General features: G+C 44.3%; 1 protein-coding gene across 3 annotated transcripts in view; it reads left to right on the top strand.

The window, feature by feature from the left end:
• Positions 1-2490: 2490 nt before the first annotated feature.
• Positions 2491-19884, top strand: part of UBAC2 (UBA domain containing 2) — a 66135-nt gene continuing 48741 nt past the window's right edge. The window contains exon 1 of one of the 3 annotated variants that reach the window (XM_029936491.1): positions 2491-2890. In XM_029936491.1, coding sequence (XP_029792351.1) covers positions 2713-2890 — 178 coding nt within the window. In that variant the 5' untranslated portion in view covers positions 2491-2712. The remainder of the gene's footprint in view (positions 2891-19884) is intronic. The other 2 variants (XM_029936492.1, XM_029936493.1) reach the window with 2 other exon arrangements.

The raw sequence follows: 19884 nt of genomic DNA, 5'->3' as shown, positions 1-19884 counted from the left end.
AGAGAGAGAGAGGGAGACAGAATCAAAAGCAGGCTCCAGGCTCTGAGCGGTCAGCACAGAGCCTGACGTGGGGCTTGAACTCATTGACTGCGAGATCATGACGTCAGCCGAAGTCGGACGCTCACCTACTGAGCCACCCAGGCACCCCTGCAAATGCTTTTGATCACATGGGTTTATATCTATCAGTATTTAATATATTAGAAATTAACTAAGAGACAGGAAAATTTTAAACTGTTAGAAATTAGGGGCACTAGGTGGTTCAGTTGGTTAAGCATCTGACTTTGGCTCAGGTCATGGTCTCACAGTTTGTGGGTTCCAGCCCTGCGTCGGACTCTGTGCTGACAGCTTGGAGTCTGGAGCCTGCTTCGGTGTCTCCTGCTCTCTCCCTCTGCCCATCCCCTGCTCTCTTCCTCTCTCAAAAGTAAAGATTTAAAAGATTATAAAAAAAACTTTGAAATTAATTTTAAAATAACAATAACATACCCATCGCACATAACTAATATATTTTTGTGAAAATTTACTGTACTCTTTCAAGCAAAAAATTATGGGGAAGAACATTATTGCACATTTCTGCAAATGTCGGGATGTTTGGCTTTATAGAAGCCAGCTGGGTCCTCATATCTGCTTCTGCTTTCAGTTTGCTGTGATACACTGTTTAGGCTGAAGTATATGAAGAGATTGGGGCCTCTGTGTACACAGCTTTGCAGTTGGAAGCATTTTAATAGTCATTTCAGATAATATGTGCCTTATTTTGATACTACAGCACAGTTTAAATGGTAGTTTATTTAATATTTATTTGAGAAAGAGAGAGCACGAACGGCAGAGGGACAGAGAGAGAGAGGGAGAATCCCAAGCAGGCTCCATGCCTGTATGGACCCGATGCTGGGCTCGATCCTGTGACTGTGAGATCATGACCTGAGCTGAAATAAAGAGTACGATATTTAACTCAGGTGCCCCTTAAATGGTAGTTTGATAGGGAAAGACAGGATTCAGTAGCAGGAAGGGAGAAGCTAAGGCTTGAAGGTCTCTGGGTGGGGAAAAACATGTATTTTAAAACATTTTTTCTGGGAACATCTAGCCTTGGGCAAACTCACTGAGGCATAAAGTTCCTGTCTTAAGAATGTGACAGACTACCTAACGCCCTCAGGTTTCCCTCATGAATTTGACAAAAGACCTGACTAAAAATAAGTAGACCATAAAATGTATGACCCACCAGGAACAGTATGGCCACAAACCACCCCTTGTACAATGGAAATGAGCCAACCAACAAGGAATGATAGGCATTTAGAATTACCTAGCTAGTAAGGGTAAAACCTGAGAGGGAACAAGGGGGAACATAAGCAGACGCACCAAAACCCCATAAAACAGTCCCTTGTGTATAGTCCACAGGTATTTACTTGGAACGACCCTCCCTGTAAAGAGAGCGTTCATACTAGTCTTCCTTTCTGATCTTGTACTTTAATAAACTTTTGCCTGCTGCTCATTTTGTGTCCACCTCCTCTTTCTTCAAAGTGGCAAGACAACAAGTCTTGGGTATTGAATTAATCCTGCAACAGTAGCTTCTCAAAAGATTAGTTGTAATGAGAAATCTGAAAGCCTATCAATGAACTTTTTGTACTGTTCCACTAAAATGTATTGGTTTATCTTGAAGTTTGAATTGCATATTGTAATGTGACGCATTGATCAACTGGAAAATATCGGTTTACTAAGTTATGCAGCCCTTCCAAATGCATGGTGGCAAATTCCAATACTTTGAGTGAATAGGAGTGAAAAAAAAATTCCCTAAATTGGGGTAGGGGGAGTCGCCACACCTACTTTGAGAACCATTGAGTTATGTTGGCAATCAGTTTTATTGCCAGCTAACAGTTTCTGCAAAACTTATAGGATCTTTACAGCATCATTTTATTGCAAAAATAATTCAATTAGATGAATCTGAAGGGAAATGTAAAATCTATTTCAAGGCCGTGAACAAACTTAACAAAGAAAAGCCCAAGGAAAATGTGTCACTTATTTTCAGGCTCAAACTCATTTAAAAAAAACATGACTTTGCTTTAGCAAAGATTAACTTTGCAAGTGGAAAAAAACCGAAATGGCCCATGTCTGGATGGACGCCAAAGCAGAAGTTTAGGGAGCAAGATCGCTCAGCCATAGTTAGACTCGTTACTCCCAGGATCCCGTTCACCTGCCGGCGCGGTGTGGTGGGGTGGGGTCTGGGCACCACGACACTCGGCGCTTTTTCAGGGGATTCCGTATGGGATAGACGTAGAAAAAGGATGACACTGGACAACGCTGCTCCCTGCGACCAAGCGGCCTCTAGCACTCTGCAGGACACCGGAACTCAACATATTTACCGTCTACAGACCTCGCGGGAGCGAACTTCAAGGTGGGGGGGGGGGCCGGAAAGACTGAGCATGCGTGGAACGCGCCGGGCGTCCAGTCGTGAAGAGGTTAGAGGTCGCGAGGGATATCCCCACGCCGGCACTCTGGAAGAATCCGCTGCCAGGCACACCAGCGGGCCTGGGGCGGCGCTGAGTATTTACGTGCAGCCTCCAGGAGTTACACTCTTCCCGCTTACTCCCCATTCCTTTTCTAAAGGGGGCCCGCGGCAGTCGGAAAAACCCGGACCCACGGATCGCCCCCGTTGCGGACCGACTTCCCTTCACAGGCAGGAAGGGAGGGGGCGGGAGAAGCGGTGCACCCCACGGGCTGCGCATGCGCTGCTCACAGGCAGCCCCTGGAGTGGAATCCAGTTGCCGGATTCGCCGCCAAGCTAGGAGTGCGCCTGCGTCGTCGCCGGGTCTCTCCACCTCCACTTCCCCTCCCCCTGTCCCCCGCGGGGGCTCCGGGTCCGGCGGGACCATGTTCGCCAGCACCGGCTCCAGTGGGCTTTGTGAGTACCGGCTGCCGCCTCCATGGCTGTTCCCTACGAGCCACCCTAGGCACCTCCTTGAGAAGCCTGGGGCAGCGGGGACCCTCGGGGTTGCAGGAGGTTTGGGGGCCGACCCTTCATCCCCGCGCCCGAACCTCAGTGGTTCCTGCCCGGGAGGGGCAGCGGGCACCGCCCCCGCCTCAGACTGGAGGGGCCAGTGGGGACTGAGGCCCGCCGTCAGCCCGGCCCCCGCCTGGGAGCCCCAGGTGCGATGCTGAGGTGTTGCGGGCGCTGCCGCAGGTGGGTGGGCGGGACAGTTAGGGTCGCGCTGGGAGTCCCGGCGTGTGTCGGGCTCGAGCCCTGGCGCTCGTCGGCGCGGGTGCCAGGCCGAAAGAAGAGGCTTGCCCCGGTGGAGCCGATGCTGGAAGCCTGCCCCCTTCCCAGTCACCTTGCTCCATTTAGGCTACGGAGGGACCGAACTGGCTCTCCCTCTGATGCGGATTCCAGCCTCCATCTCAGGAGCTCACCCCTCAGGTTTAACTTAGCTTTCTTTCTTCCTCGGTGGCCCTTAAGGGTTTTAAAACAAATAAAAACTGATTAAAGTCCATTAAAGTGGAAGGAAGTTAAGTCGTTTGGCAGGAAGGCGCGGACGTTGCCGCTGGATGTGGCCGTGATCTTTTCCTTGAACGTCAGCGGTGGTCAGCAGAGAGGGCAGTGAAGTATATGCAACCTTTTAAACAGCTTTCTTGTTTTCCCTGAAATTGTGTGGTTGGCTGTTGGTGAGGTGGGCTGTGTGTTAAGTAAACAGCACTGGGATCAGGCACTAGCGCAGCAACAGTAAACTGTTCAACAGGCATAATTTTTCGATATCTTGTCACTGTTAGAACTTCATAGCTCTCTACATGCGAACTTAATCTTGCCAGAGGATGGACGCAGTTGACGTTTCCAAAGATTAAAAATCTATTTTGATTGTTGGAAACCTTTTCCGAGAATACAGGTCTCCGTCTGAGAGTATCAGAGACACAGGCCTAATTTAAAATCTTCCTCACTTCTTAGCCTCCGGTTTTGGAGTAGATTGAATATTTATGATTTCCCTTTTTAAAAGTAAAATGTTTATTTATTTATTTTGAGAGAGACACAGAGAGAGAGCACGCACACAGGGGAAGGGCAGAAAGAGAGGGAGAGAATCCCAAGCAGGCTTCCTGTCAACACAGAGCCAGTGTGGGGCTTGATCCCATGAACTGTGAAATCATGACCTGAGCCAAAATCAAGAGTCGGTCACCCAACCAACTGAGCCATTGAGGTGCCTCTGATTTCCTTTGTTTCTAGTTAATTTGACTTATGATACTCATTGGCTTCAGAGTAGGTTACAAGTACTAGCTAGTTAATCTTCCCCAAACTATCCTTTGGATAAAGAACATAAGATTGTTCAAGAACGTGGTGTGATTTTTCTTGGGATCACACAGTGAGCCATACACTGATGGATGTAAAATGAATGTTAGAATTTTAATATTTTAGTTATTTCAACATTTTGAGCTATCCTTCCTTGCTGAACAAAATATTAGAAAGGTCACTGTACTGTATTACTGGGTCACTGATTACTGTCACTGGTTACCACACCGTATTAGCCATTGCATTGGCAGTGTTTATTCAGATTTGAGGCACGGTGACACTGGAGAAGGTAATACTTGATTACCTATGGCACAGGGTTGATGGGTATTGAATTCTAGGAATCAGACTCCTGCCCAGGGAGAGGCATAGGCCAAGACTTCTCAGCTGTCTTGCGCTGTTTCTAAAATAAGTGTATCCTCAGGGTAAGACTTGATGGGATGGCCATTCCTCAGAAGGCTATGTCTTATGTGCTCATTTAACAAATGTTTGGACCATCTCTTGTGGGCTGGAAACTGCTAGGTGCTGGGATTGCGGTGTTGGAGAAGTCTCGGTCCCTGTTTGCAGTACTTACAGTGGAGTTTGGGCAGTTTTTCCAGGACTGGTCTCTGGCGAGACCGGGTATGAGCAGCTATCTGCTCTAACATTTTTCTTTGCCAGGCTACCCACTGAGAGGGGATTGATTTCATTTAGGTAAGTTGTGTGGCTCTTTGGTAAGTCGACGTTCTAATCTTGAGTATCCTGAGGAAGAATAATCTACCTGTGACCCCAGGGATGGTGAGTAACATTCTCTTTTCAAAGGAAAAGTCCCTGCCGTTTCCTACCACCCGCATATTTCCTCATTTTGTGACTAGTAGATAATGGCGAGTTAGTGCTGTATTTACTTTCCTCTATTTATTCAACAAGTGTCTGTTGGGTACCCACATAAGCCACACACTGTGTACAGAGGGTCGAGTGGTAAACAGGATAAAGGAGACCAGCATCAAGCACGTTAACAATGTGATTTCACATAGTGATAAGCGTCGTGAAGAAAATACAAGTGTGATAGATTGAGGGTGTGGGGCGTGACTGCGTTGGCAAGTGTGGTCCAGGAGGATATCTGGGAAGATGACCTTAAGTGGAGACCCAAACGGTATGAAGGAGCCAGCCATGCCAGAACTTACGGAAACGTGTGCATTTTGTGAAAAGGGAGCAGCAAACGTAAAGACTGAACCAGGCACAGCTGGGCATTTTCTTTCTTTTTTTTTTTTTTAATTTATTTTTTTGATACAAGAGAGACATAGCAAGGGAGGGGGAGGGTCAGAGAGAGAAGGAGACACAGAACTGGAAGCAGGCTCCAGGCTCTGAGCTGTCAGCACAGAGCCTGACGCGGGGCTCGAACCCACGAACGTGAGATCTGACCTGAGCCGAAGTTGGAGGCTTAACCGACAGCCACCCAGGCGCCCCACAGCTGGGCATTTTCAAGGTGCTGAAGAACCTGGTGCTGCCGGGGCAACAGATCAAGGAAAGGGCGTCTGTGACTCTGTCCTTGAACTAGAGGACTGACGGGTATGGCCAGACTGAGCAGTTTAGGAGGGCTGTGGTGAGATCTCCCACCTGGTGCGGGAGAGGAGGCGGCGCTGGGGAAGCGGGTGGAGGAGTGGCTGAGCCCTTCCCTCTGTTCTGGGACTCAGGCGGGAAGGACTGATGGGGCGGCCTCCAGAGAAGCGGAGGGAGGCGATGGCCTGGAGCGCCACTTGTGAATGCCTCAAGGTGCTGTGGGACGGAAATCGGGACACGTTTGCCCGTGATGGGAGCAGTGTTTTCGAGATGCTGCCTGAGGCCTGATGCAAAAACATCAACCATCAAGCTTTCCGAACGTCCATATTCCTGGGTCTCATCCCCAGAGAGATTGAGAAGGGCTAATGTGGGCATCAGAAATCTAATTTTTAAAGTTATCTCCAGGAGATTCTAGTGGACAAAGAGATTTAGATCAAAACAAGAGGGTGGCCAGCAGAAGGGGCAGAGAAAATAGAGTCCAGTGGGAGAAGCTGGAGGCCCACGTCAGGTGGCAGCGGTGAGAATGAACAGGAGAGTGAAGAAAGATTCTAAAGATGTGTGAGTAGGTGGGTTGTGCCCTTAAAACTTGTTGGATTTTGGGGATGAAGAGGAGTTGAACGTGGCTCTGGGGAGACATTCACTAAGGTAGGGGATGCGGAAAAGGGGGAGCTCATTTTCAAGGAAAGATGAGTTCAGCTGTGGACACAGTTAATGCCAGAGGCGGGGGTGTTCTGTGGTGCCCAGACAGAGGTACCAGGGGACATTTGGAGAGAGGGAGCTGGACTGGGTGTGGGTAGTTAGGTCGAAGCTCTGCTGTGGATGCGTGTGAGGACACCGGAAGCGCTGAGTAGAGTTAGAAGGCCGAGGACAGGACATCAGGCGATTCTAGTAGCTGAGAGACGGTGGGGAAAGAGGAGACGGCAGAGTAGACAGAGATGGGTCTTTCCTTGGAGGAAACCCATCTTTCCCCCCAGTTCAGTTTGGTTTGTCTTGTGTTGTAAATAAACGCTTGCAGCTTCTATACTCTCTCACCACAGTGACTCTGAGCCCCAGACTCTCCATTCTCCTCGTTGTCTCCGGTTTACAGTCCATTTCCGGTGTCTTCCATATCAAGTCTGGAGCTGCATTCTCATCTAGACTCTCAGAGACCTGGTGCTCCTGTCCCGCTACAGTCATCTGGCAAAACCTCACCTTGTGTTCACGTGTGGCGCCTGATCCGAGTCCCTGCATTCAGTCATCTCCCTGGGCCCTTACCCTTTCATCCCCGTCCTCAAGACTCTTCCTAGTCTCTACCCATATCACTCTTAAAATACCCGCCAAATAGGGGCTGTCACCTGGGCATGTCTCTCCCTGTCTTGTTTACGTCCACACTTTACCAGTTGTCAAAGACTTCGCATCGAGTGGGTGATACTCGAGTTGAGTTTTGCGGGATGAGTAAGAGTTGGTCTGGCATGCAGACTCTGTTCCTTTCCCTTTTCCCAGGCTAAAGGAATGATGCGCCCTTCTAGCTGAGGCCCACCCTCCATCTCTTCCTAATTCATTTTCTACTGTCTTTGCTAATGTCGCTTCTTCATTCTCTCTGAGAGCATGAGCCTGGCATGTGGTTAAATCTGGTGCTTTTTCCTTTTGATGCTATAGGGAGCTTTTCAGAGACTCCCAGAGGGCCTCAGGTCCCCTACCTGTGGAAAGGAGAGGATGTTACTCTCTCTTTTCTTGAGTTGTTGTAAAGATTAAAAGTGTGTGTAAAGACCAGGGTTAGGGGTTTTTGGTTTTGTTTTGTTTTTTAGTTTGTTTATTTTGAGAGAGAAGGAGAGCACAAGTGGGGGAGGGACAGAGAGAGAGAATCCCAAGCAGGCTCTGCATTATCCATGCAGAGTCCGAGGCGGGACTTGATCTCACAAATCATGAGATCATGACCTGAGCTGATATTAGGAGTCAGACGCTTAACCCACTGAGCCACTCAGGCACCCCCCGAGTTAGGTATTTTTAACTGGGATCTTCTGAGTGTGTTCTGAAAAGTGCAAAAGCCTAACCCATCTGTCTATTCCATCCTCTACCTTCCCAGCTGCTGACTGCTCTGTTTCTTCTTCCCAACCACAGTCCTTGAAAGGCGACCTTCTTCGCTTGATCTCCTTTCTCACATCCCTGCCCTCTTTAGCCTTCTTCAGTTCACCAGCAGTTCTTTGCACTGGCATGGCTTTGTACTCCACCCACCGCAGCCGGAATCCCTCCCCACTCCCCACGAAAACTACTGTGGACCAGGTGACCAGGGATTTCCACACCAGCAGATTTACTGGGTGCTTCCCCGTCCTTGTCTTAGTGGTCTGTTCTCTTACATTGGCTTTGGTGAGCGTTTCTTTCTAAAGTTCTTTCCTCCTTGACTTTTATTTTTAAATTCCATACTCACCTGGTTGTCTTCATACTCCTGCCCACATCTGTGGAAGTTCTCTCATATCCTCAGTGTTTGCTGGATTTGGCATTAGTGGGTTATGGTTACTGCAAGGAGGGCAGTTTCACTGGCTCATTAGGGTTTGAGGTAAGGAGTGAACCAGAGGTGGAGAGTCGAAATAGTGAGTGGACCATAGGGACATGTGGCTGGGGAGGGAATCTGGGGGCGACACAGCTGTGTTCGGTGGCCCTTTGAAGACTTAGGTGCTTGGGTGTCTTGCTATAACTAAATTCACACAGCACTGAGATGGGACCCAGTGCAAATTTATTAGAGTGAGGAATACTGTTTTGAGCTGAGTTGGAACCAGTTTGGATCAAAACCAGTTAGGGAGCTTGGAGTCAGATGTAGTTAGGGGAGTTAGATGCATGTAAGGTCCAGTGGTGTCAGTGACTGTGGGGACATTTATCTCACTTCGGAGATGGGCGAGCCATAGTGATGGGTACTCTGTCCCCTGCATAATTCAAGGTCTGCATACTCTGTCCCCCTCGAAAGTTTACCACTGCAGCTCTGTGTTTTTTTTAATTTATTTTTGAGAGAGAGAGAGAGAGAAGGTGTGAGCAGGGGAGGGTAGAGAGGGAGGAAGACACAGAATCTGAAGCAGGCTCCAGGCTCTGAGCTGTCAGCAGAGAGCCTGACACGGGGCTTGAACCCACAATTGTGAGATCATGACCTGAGCCGAAGCCAGACGCTTCAATGACAGAGCCACCCAGGAGCCCCTGCAGCTGTTTTTGTGCTCTAAAGAAGTTGTGTTGTTGCTGACATATTCTTTCTTTATGTATTCATTGTGTTAAGTACAAAACTTGTGGGCGATGATCAAATATTTTGTCTCTCACCATCTCTTTAAAGTGTACTCAGCTTGGAAGAAGCTTTTTTCTTTATGAAAAGGTATCAGACCTATGACTTTTTTATTCACTCTTCAAGTTACTGATTCTGCAGCTATTTAATGAGCACTCTTGTGAACCAGCTAGTCTTATAGATGCTTAGAATTCAGTGGTAAATAAAAGACGAAAGGTACATTCAGGTGGTGCTAATCTTAGGAAATAGAAGTCACAAAATACAGGCTTAACTTAAATTAAGAAATATGCAATTAAGGACACCTGGCTGGCTCAGTTGGTAGCATATGTGACTCTTGATCTCAGGGTTCTGAGTTTGAGCCCCATGTTGGACATGGGGCCTATATTAAATAAAAATATGCAGTTGAACATTTTAATCAGCACATCAGTCTTTATTCAAAGGTAAGACGTTTTCTTTTTTCTCTTCGTTAAGACTTGTACCTGGCAATCACTTGCTGTGAGAGAAAGGGTTGTGATTGGCTTCTGCTCTTTTTGTGTTTCCCTCTGTCTCAGATTTTCTGTTTCTGATCATATTAGGTTCTAGATTGAGTGGTGTGGGAGGAGGAAGGGATAGGAAATCGGATAGTTCTTTGGTTAAAGCTGTGACTGTCCTGTGGGCTCTTTAGATTCTTGTGAGCCTCCCGTCCCTGCTACTCCCTGGCTTGGGGGGGATGCATTGGTTGGTGGGCTTTATTTGGTGAGTCTTCCTTAGTTCCTAGGAACTTAGGTCCACCTGCCATTTCCTCCGTCTGGAGTCCTTTTGGCTTGCTTAAGGGCACTGTGGGACTGAACCAAACTTGACCCCACTGCTGATCGTTGCATGCGGTCCACTTGTGCTCTGCTGGAGTTGCTGGTTCTTTGCCTTGGTTGTGCATTTGAACCCTGTGATCAACATGGCTGCGTCTTCCTTCACACTGGGTTCCCCGAGGCGGAAATCCACTGTACCTCCGCCTTAGGAGTCACATATTTAGCTCACTGCATAGGCCCCCAGTCCCCCAATTCAGCTCCATGAGAGGGTGGGGTGTACTTGCCGCCCTTGGATGCGCGTCGCACAGAGCCCTTTCCTGATGCCCTCTGTTCAGTGCTGTTCCACCCCCTCCGGTTATCTTCATAGTCAGGCTGAGGAGAGTCTAAGAGCCATGGGACTGCACGCGGTTACTTTTCTTTGTAAATTCTGCATTTTGGTGTAGGCCTTCCCTTTGTTTTTGGTGTGCAGCCGCCTTTGTTTTCGGTACCTTAATGGAAACTCCAGTCTTATCGTCCTGTTCTAGTTGGATTTCTATTTTGGGGGCCAAGAATCATTTGGCTGGCCCTTGAAAGGTGACATTAGAATTTATATTTTCTGCTCCAATTTCATTCTTTGTTGCAGTAAAGGATTAATTCATCAGATCAGGGTTGCCCAAACCCTGCACACTTGCCTTTAATGCCTGACTCTTGGGGATAAGCCATTTCCTATGTTTCTTAAAACTCTTTTTAAGACCATTCTTGGTTTTTTAAGAAATATTTAAATTTTCATATTTATTTTGACGGAGAGAGAGCAAGAGAGCTCATGAGCAAGCAGGAGAGGGGCAGAGAGCGAGGGAGAGAGAATCCCAAGCACACAGCACGGAGCCCCCACCTCAGGAGTCTTGATCTCACAAACCACGAGATCATGACCTGAGTCAAAACCCACAGTCGGACGCTTAACCAATTCAGCCACTTAGGCACTCCTTATGTTCTTGTTTTAAATGAACTGATTTTTGTTATGACCAATTGAATACAGTTCATTTTAGAAAACTCTGAAATATGGGAAAGTAGTAGAAATAAAAATAGCATTTATTGACATCATGGTGTTTATCTTCATACTTTTTCTGGTGCCAAAATGAATATCCAAATAAATTTATCACACTCAAATACTATTTTGTAACTTGCCTTTATTTCTCACAACATACTTTTATATTTTTTTAATTTTTTAAAATGTTTTTAATTTATTTTTGAGAGACAGAGAGAGGCAGCGGAAGCAGGGGAGGGTCAGAGAGAGAGGGAGACACGGAATCTGAAGCAGGCTCCAGGCTCTGAACTGTCAGCACAGAGCCCGATGTGGGGCTTGAACCCACGAACCGTGAGATCATGACCTGAGCCGAAGCCGGATGCTTAGCCGACTGAACACCCCAGGCGCCCCCACAAAATACTTTTAAAAAGCAATCACAATGACTATGTGTGTATTCTGTTCTTCTCCCCATTGTCATAGCATTTTCCAAGTATGTTATTCTTACAGAATTAGGTTCGTGCTTCTCTCTTTTTTTTCTTCTATTACAGTGATGCATAGAGCATCTTAATTTTCAGATGTTTCCAGAGGTGAAAGAAGAATAAATAAACAGTACTGTTTTATAATTTTTGACGTATACTGCCAAATTCTAGCCCTAAAGGATGGTATGTATAGCTTCACCAGCAATTTAAAGGAAAAAATGTTGTTTTCCTTAAGTTATTATATAATTTTCAGAGTAATGCTAGGTATTGTTATTCTTTTTTGCCAGAAATGAATACTTTGAAGCTCAGAACATAATTTGTCCAAAATCACATAACTAGCACGTGGAAAAGCTAGGATTTGAACCCAGGTTTGCCTACTTCCAAAACTAATGTCAATTTGTTCCCCTTTCCCTTCAAGGAAAACGGCTGGGAGCAATGGGACCATAACTTCCAAGTCTTAGGAGAAATGTCTGAGAGAAAGTCATAACCTAAATGAGGTTATAAGAAATCTCATATCTATGTGATTTCTTAAAAATTTTCAATTAGTAACTAATAAGTGTGTTATTGCTGGTTTTACTTATGTCACACTATAACTAAATTTTATTTGTGTAACGTATTACTTACATAACAGTTACAGCTAGGCTCTGTTCTAAGCAGTTTCCATATATTAACTCATTTAATGCTCAGAACAGCCTGATGAGGTAATAGGATTATTTTCCCCAGTGTGCAGATGAGGAAGCTTGGGCACAGACATTTAGTGACTTTCCCAAGATCACAGCGCTGGGGTAAGAAGCACAATTAGAATTTGAACCTAGGCCATCTGGGTCCGTTTTCTGTGTTCTGAATGAATGCACATGACAGCTTCTCAGACGTACAGACGTGTTAAGCACACTTCTCTCTCCCGACCACTGCGATCGCTGTAGTCCAGTGATGAGGAGTGGCTCAGCCTCGCAGGGGGCTCGTTTCCGAGTCATGGGAGACTGTGTTACTGTGTCCCGGTGCCCCGCTCGTGACCGCTGCAGGTGCACGCCTGTGTCCTCCCACATTCCTGTCACCCCCCCAAGGCTCCCTCTTTCTTCTAAGTGGGGCCCAAGATCCGTTTTGCTTTCAGTAGGGATGTTTTATGTCCTAATTAGGATCTTTTTGTCATAGCTACTACACTATAGTTATTTGCATTTTCTTCTTTTCTCTCTTTCCCCCTTATTAGTCAAGTTACTGTCTTCTTCCGTTCTCAGGTTGTGTCAGTATCAGTCATATTAATGAAGATGGAACCTACCTTAAATCAAGCTGTATTAAAAATGCATTTCTATGGGGTGCCTGGGTGGCTCAGTTGGTCCAAACATTGGACTTTATCTCAGGTCATAATCTCTTGATTTGTGGGTTCGAGCCCTGTGTTGGGCTCCACACTGTATGGAGTCTGTTTGGGATTCTTTCTTTCCCTCTCTGCCCCTCCCTCCTCATGCATGCATTCTCTCTCTCTTTCTTTTTTTCTCAAAATAAGTAAATAAACTTAAAAAAATGCATTTCTATAGAATTTTAATAAGAACAACCTGATAAAGAATATCTTGTAAATAATTTACCCCCACATCTTTAAAGTGTGCCTTGTGGAACTCTGGTAGAGTGACTAGGTGCTTAAGCTTTTTGTTGTTTTGTTTTTAAATGTCTCCCTTGGGCCTGTGTGTATTTATTTATTTATTTATTTATTTATTTATTTATTTATTTATTTTAGAGAGAGTGTGAGCAGGGGTGAGGGGGGGAGAGAGACAGACAGACAGACAGACAGACAGAGACTGTCTCAAGCAGGCTCCAGGCTTGGTGTGTCTCAATCTCGTGACCCTGGGATCGTGACCTGAGCCAAAAATCATGAGTTAGACACTCAACAGACTGAGTCACCCAGGCATGCCTCTTTCTTTTTTTTAATTAAAAAATTGCTTTAAGTTTAATTTTAAATCATAGTGTTTAGCTTATTTTGATTTTTTTAAAGTTTGTATATTTATTTTTGAGAGTGGGAGCATGTGAGCAAGGGAGGGGCAGAGGGAGAGGGAGAGAGAGAATCCTAAGCAGGCTCCACAGTGAGATCATGACCTGAGCCGAAATCAGGAGTTGGATGCTTAACCAACTCTTTTTTTAGTCATCTCTACATCCGACATGGACTTGTACATAGGACCCTGCCATCAGTAGTTGCCTGCTATTCCATCTGAGCCAGTGAGGTACCGCTTGTTTATTTTTATTAGCTTTATTGAAATACAATTGACAAATAAAAGTTTTATATATTTATGTTGTATGTGACCTTTTGTTCTATGTGCTTATTGTGAAATGATTACTGAAAAATCTAGTGAATTAACATTTCCATCACTTCACATAGTTCTCTTTTTGTGTATGTAGATGTTTGGTGAAAAAAATATAAGATCTACTTCAATAAGTTTCAAGTATACTATACAATATAATTATTTATAGTCATCATTCTGTATGTTGCTTAAGTTTTAATCCTCATTTAAATTATTATTATAAATGAGAATTTTTTTAATGTTTAATTTTGAGAGAGAGACAGAGAAAGAGAGAGAGCTGGGAAGGGGCAGAGAGAAGAGAGAGGAGGACACAGAATCCAAATTAGGCTCCAGGCTCTGAGCTGTCAGCACAGAGCCCAATACGGGGCTTGTATCCACAAACTGTGAGATCATGACCTGAGTCCAAGTTGGAGGCTTAACTGACTGAGCCACCAAGGCACCCTGAGAATTTTTTTTAACGTTTATTTTTGAGAGAGAAAAACTGACAGAGCACAAGAAGGGAGAGGGAGACACAGAATTGGAAGCAGGCTCCGGGCTCTGAGCTCAGCACAGAGCCTGACACGGGGCTCAAACTCACGAACTACAAGATCATGACCTGAGCTGAAGTTGGACGCTTAACTGACTGAGCCACCCAGGCGCCCCTAAATAAGAATTATAATTTAACCCTCATTTAAATCATTATTCTCTTTCCCACATGTTTTTCTTAAAAATTTTTAAGTTACATTGCATTGTTCTCAGACATTTTCCAGTGTTGATGTCATTTTAGTCTCCTGAATGTAGCATGATAGAGTGGAAAGAGCACAGTATTACTTTTTGGAAAGTGTTCTGTAGCTGAGTATGGTCCTAATGTTGCCAGCCATACTATTTTTTTAAAGACTGCCAAGGCAAATTAGCAGGTCTGAGACCTTTAGCGGCCCTGCAGCAAAGAAATTTAACTTTATTAACTCTTTGATTCTAAGACTTATTGGAGATGGTTTTCATTAAATGAAATTTGGGAACTATAAGGAACAAACATAAAATACCATGTCACTGTGCTGCCCAGACTTCATTCGTGTTTACATATTGGTGGTGTGTGCATTTTGCCACCTGTATGCATAGAAACAAGTTTAAAAGTAAAGTTGGACCTTTGTACAGTTTACTATTCTATTTTCATTTAATCATTATAAATGAATTTGCCTCGTATCATTAATCGTGTTCAAAGCTAATTTTTAACATTGTTTTGTTTTGCCTTATTATAAAACAGAAACATGCTCACTGCCAGAAAGTTCAGACATTATACAAATACATAATGTAGAAAGAAGTGGTCTCACATAATGACACCCCCCGAAATAACCACCACTGATAGGTTAGTGCTCCTTCTTTGAGACTTTTTCTGTGCAGTATTTACGTGAGCATTCTTTTCCCCTCTCTCACTCACATGTGTACGTGCCTGCACGTATGTGTGCGTGGTTTTACACAGACGTGGCCTTCAAGTATGCTCCCCTGAAATTATCTTGGATACAGAATCATGACTTTGAAATATTCTAAAATATCATATTAAAATGTTTTTCTCCAGCATTTTCCCACTTAAACAGTGTGGTGGTGAACATTTTTATCACTAAGTTATTGATCATGTCTTTGACTTCATCCTAAAGAAATGATCACAAATGTGGAATTACAGGACCAAAGAAAGGAACATTTTAAAGCTCTGATCTGTATTGCTGAGTCCTTCTGGAAAGTGTATCATGTCACCCTTTTTATCAGCTTACGAGCATATCTTTCTCACTACACTTGTAACAGTTGAGCAGGATAAGTTAAAATAATTTTTGCCACTTGAGAGATGGAAAAATGGCATTTTATTGTTGTCTTAATCTGCATGTCTTTGAGAAAGTGAACTTGTTTCTTTCATATTTAGTGGCCATTAAAAAAATTTTTTAATGTTTATTTTTGAGGGAAAGAGAGAGAGACAGAGCATGAGCAGGGGAGGGGCAAAGAGAAAGGGAGACACAGAAGCTGAAGCAGGCTCCAGGCTCAGAGCTGTCAGCACAGAGCCTGAAGCAGGGCTCGAACTCACAGACCAGGAAATCATGACCTGAGCCCAAGTCTGAAGCTTAACCAACTGAACCACTCAGGCGCCCCTTACTGGCCATTTTAATATATGTTTTAACAGATTTGACTGTTCATGTACTTTGCCCATTTTTTTTCTACTGGAATATTAGAGTTTTATTAAGTTGATTTGTGAAAGCCTTTATGGGTTTTGGCTCTTGTCTTGGTGTATGTTACAAATATTTTAACCACTTGTCAGTTGCTTTTTAATTTTATTCATAAAGTTTTTTTCATATGAAGATTTTATAAATAAGTCATTAAAATTAAGGGATTTAGCTCATAAATTTTATTAGGGCAAATTTATTTTTATTGGAGTCCTAGGCCTCTGAAATCTGTTGAATATTCATCTAACATTTTTTGTATCTTTTTTCCTAATTATGAAGACAGTATATACTGCTGGTACAAGTTCAAATAGCCCAGAGGAGAAGGAAATGAAATGTGAAATTCTCAATGCCAACAACAGTTTGGAGCATATTCTTTTAGATTGTTTTTCCCTATGAGGTATGTGTGAGTGTGTGTTGCGTGTGCACTTATATAGGAGTAATATAAGTGTATAACAAAAAGTAAGTATATAATATGAATATTCCTCAGAAGGAAGAACTACTTTTAAGTTCCTTTTTCTTTGCTGCTTCTATTATACCTACTATTATAGTTTATGTAATATATTTATGCCTCTACTGATCTGTCAACGGCTGGTTCTGTTCATAGATTCCCCATCGTGAAAGATGAGGAATTTGCCTACCTCCAACATCTCCTTCATCTTTTAGTTTTGGTTTGGTTAGTCCTCAAAGTGGTTACCTTTATGATTTTAAATAATAGAGGAAACCTCTTTTTTTTGATTTATCAATTTTTGACACAATCAGTAGACTCCACTATGAAAATGAGGAACTACTAAGAATATGGGCTCCTCTTCTGTACTCTAATTCCTGATCCGTGTTCTATATACTCTGTGTGTGTTTACTGTCTGCTCTGTAATGGTAATGAAGCCTTCCATGCATCGTCAGTAAGTTAATTTTGATATAGAAAATCAAAGCCAATAGTTCTATTATGTTATTATGATTGTATATTTATGGTAGAACCAAGATGTGTAATTAGAATCAGAAAGACCTAGATAGAGCCCTAGGCCAGAAAACATGTGCTTTTTCAAGGAGTTTCTTAATTTCTTTTGGTATCTTCACTACTTTCATTTCAGTTCGGGGTGGTTGGGTGGCTCAGTTGGTTAAGTGTCCAACTGTTGATCTTGGCTCAGATCATCTCACCGTTTGTGGGATTGAGCCCTGTATCTGCGCTGACAGTGCGGAGTCTAGTTGGGATTCTCTCGTTCCCTTTCTGCCCCTCTGCTCGCTTGCTCGCTCGCTCTCTCTCAAAATGAATGAATGAATAAATAAACGCTTAAAAAAACTAACTTAAACTCAACTACATTTGTGTTTGTTTTTCTTTTAAAATTTTTAATGTTTTATTTATTTTTAAGAGAGAGAGAGAGACAGCATGAGCAGGGGAGAGTCAGAGAGAGAGGGAGACACAGAATCTGAAGATAGATTCCAGGCTCTGAGCTAGCTGTCAGCACAGAGCTGGATGCAGGACTTGAACCCACGGCGAGATCATGACCTGAGCCAAAGCTGGACGCTCAACCGACTGAGCCACCCAGGTGCCCCTACATTTGTGTTTTGAATCTTGCATCATTTTCTTCTTGGCTTTGTCTTTGTTTTTTTTCCCTGATGCCAGAGACTCTCTCCCAGCGTAAGTTTTCAGAGGACGCAGGTAGTGAACTTTCTGGATACTTGCTTGGCCATTCTTGTACATAGTGAAAGACTGAATTTGTAAGTAGCTAGTGTGGGTTTCCTCATTATTTGTGGGTATTCTTTGTCCCCATCAGGCCCAAACCTTAAATGTTGGGGCTGATTGTAGGCTGTGTTCAAGTGTGCAACCTGTGGATAGGCTGGTTTCCCTACAGGACGCAGAGGTGGGAAGCATGTGTTGAGCTAAGGGATGGTGAGAATCCTGTTCAGGCAGCAAGATTAGGTGGGTTTGGCGCTTTCTGTGAGCTTTACTCTTGAGTAAACTCTCTTGCTACCCCTGCCCCCGCTGCCTGTCTCCCAGGCTGCCATCTGCTTTGGGAGTTTCATGTTGCCCTAAGCTCTTTTCTACTTTTTCTCCAACCCGCTCAGTGTCTTCCTGAAGTACTTTGCCCCCTTTCTTTGGAGACGTTTCTTAGATTTTACTTTGGGGCTAAAGATTTTTTTCTAGCTGGAGTGGTGGAATGAATGAATGGCCATGTGTGGGAAGAAATGTGAGAGAGGGTGTCTGGGAGCGGGGCTTGGTGGAAGGGCCTCCTGGCCCAGCTGTCACCTGTGCACGTGTGGTGTTTACTGTACCAGAGATGGTTAAAACAGGATGTGGCCCCAACATGAAGTGCCATTGACACAAAGGTAAGATAATGACTCCCTTTCAGAAAGTTCTTTTTCGTCTCGATTGTTATCAAAGAGCAAGTCTCAGATACTGGTCTGAACACCTCTCTCATGGCAGCTCCTTTCCTATTGTAGCAGCAACAGGAGGCAGGCCCGGCTCTTCCCATCAGCAGTAATCCTAGTAAGAACTTAGTGAAGTGCGTTTATTTTTGTAGTTACCACCTACTGATGACAAAGTATCTCTCGTTTTCCATTTACTGTGACAATACTAAGTTTCAATTAAAGTATGTTTATTTAGTTGAATCATAAATGATTTAAAGAAAATATTACATGATAGGTGATACTGGCATATAGCAAAAATTGTGGTGCCACAAGGGGGCTGACCGACGTCTGAGAAATACTCTAAATGATTCTGATGAGTAATTCCTGTTGCTCATGCTTCTCCCGAGGGCTTGGTATTTTTTGATTAGTTCCCTGGACTCTGGAAGGAGACATTTCTCTGGTGTTTGGAGGGTTCTTTTGTTGCAGTATAACTGTAGAAGGGAGGAAAAGTGGACAGGTGTATGGGTGTGTCACCTTGAACTTTCATCTAGCTGTCTTTTTGGCTTCATTGCTTTTATTTGATTCTTTAATCCTTTCAGAATTAATTTTAGTGTGTAGAGTTTCGGTGGGGCTTTTTGTCCCCTTCAGCTAGCCATTTTCAGCCCAGGGGATTAGAGATGACAGTAGCATGCTTGCTCACACACAGATTAGGTGCCCGAATGCCACGTCTAAGTCAAAACAAATGGATTTTAAGTTTAGTTCTCTTATGCTTTTCCACCAGACCCAAGAGTGAGAGGTTCCTTGGATGCTCAAAGCTTTAAAATAGGACTTGGGTTTCTCTACCTTGCAGATACATGTTCTGTCTGCATCTTTCCCCAAAATGGAGCCATTTAGTCTACATTAAACATCTGCTGAATAGGCAACTGCCTTTCCCATTTGTCTTCTCAGGTGTTCTAGTGTCTGTCTTTGTAAGTGTGGTGTCCTTGTTTGTCATTCAGTGCTTCATTAGGTCTTTGAACATGTAGAACCATCCATTGCTTGTCATGAAGCTGTTACTGGCCACACTTTCCCTGTACTTGGCCTTTACAGCTCAGCCCTCTCTTAAAACTTTTTTTAAAAGTTTGTTTATTTATTTAGAGAGAGTACTGAGCCAGGGAGGGCCAGAGAGAGGGAGAGACAGAATCCCAAGCAGGCTCCACCTCATCAGCACAGAGCCCGATGCGGGGCTTGATCCCACAAACCACAAGATCATGAGCTGAGCCAAGATCCTGTTGGACACTTAACCACCTGAGCCACCCAGGTGCCCCTCAGCTCAGCCCTCTCTTAAATTAGCATCTCTCTGATGGACAGTCTCTCTCTGGGGATTCTCTAGGCTAGGCTTTGAAAACTGGCAGGCCACACAGATGTGTTTTGTTTGATTCGTGTGTTGGTAGTGAGGCTATTGGGGGTGAGGAGGAGAGTTACTGTCCAACATTTTATTTATTTATTTATTTTTACATGTTTATTTTGAAAGAAAGCACGAGTGCCCACATGCATCCATGAGCAGGGTAAGGTCAGAGAGAGGAGTGAGAGCAAGAGCGAAAGAGAGAGAGAATCCCAATCAGGGGCCCAGTCTCATGACTGTGAAATCTATTTTTTACGTTTTTTATTTATTTTTGAGAGACAGAGAGAGACAGTGCGAGCAGGGGAGGGTCAGAGAGAGAGGGAGATACAGAATCCGAAGCAGGCTTCAGGCTCTGAGCTAGCTGTCAAC

This window comes from Suricata suricatta, chromosome 4 (genome assembly GCF_006229205.1).
Source record: "Suricata suricatta isolate VVHF042 chromosome 4, meerkat_22Aug2017_6uvM2_HiC, whole genome shotgun sequence".
In the NCBI taxonomy this organism is placed as follows: Eukaryota; Metazoa; Chordata; class Mammalia; order Carnivora; family Herpestidae; genus Suricata; species Suricata suricatta.
This window is presented reverse-complemented; position numbering and strand designations above follow the sequence as displayed.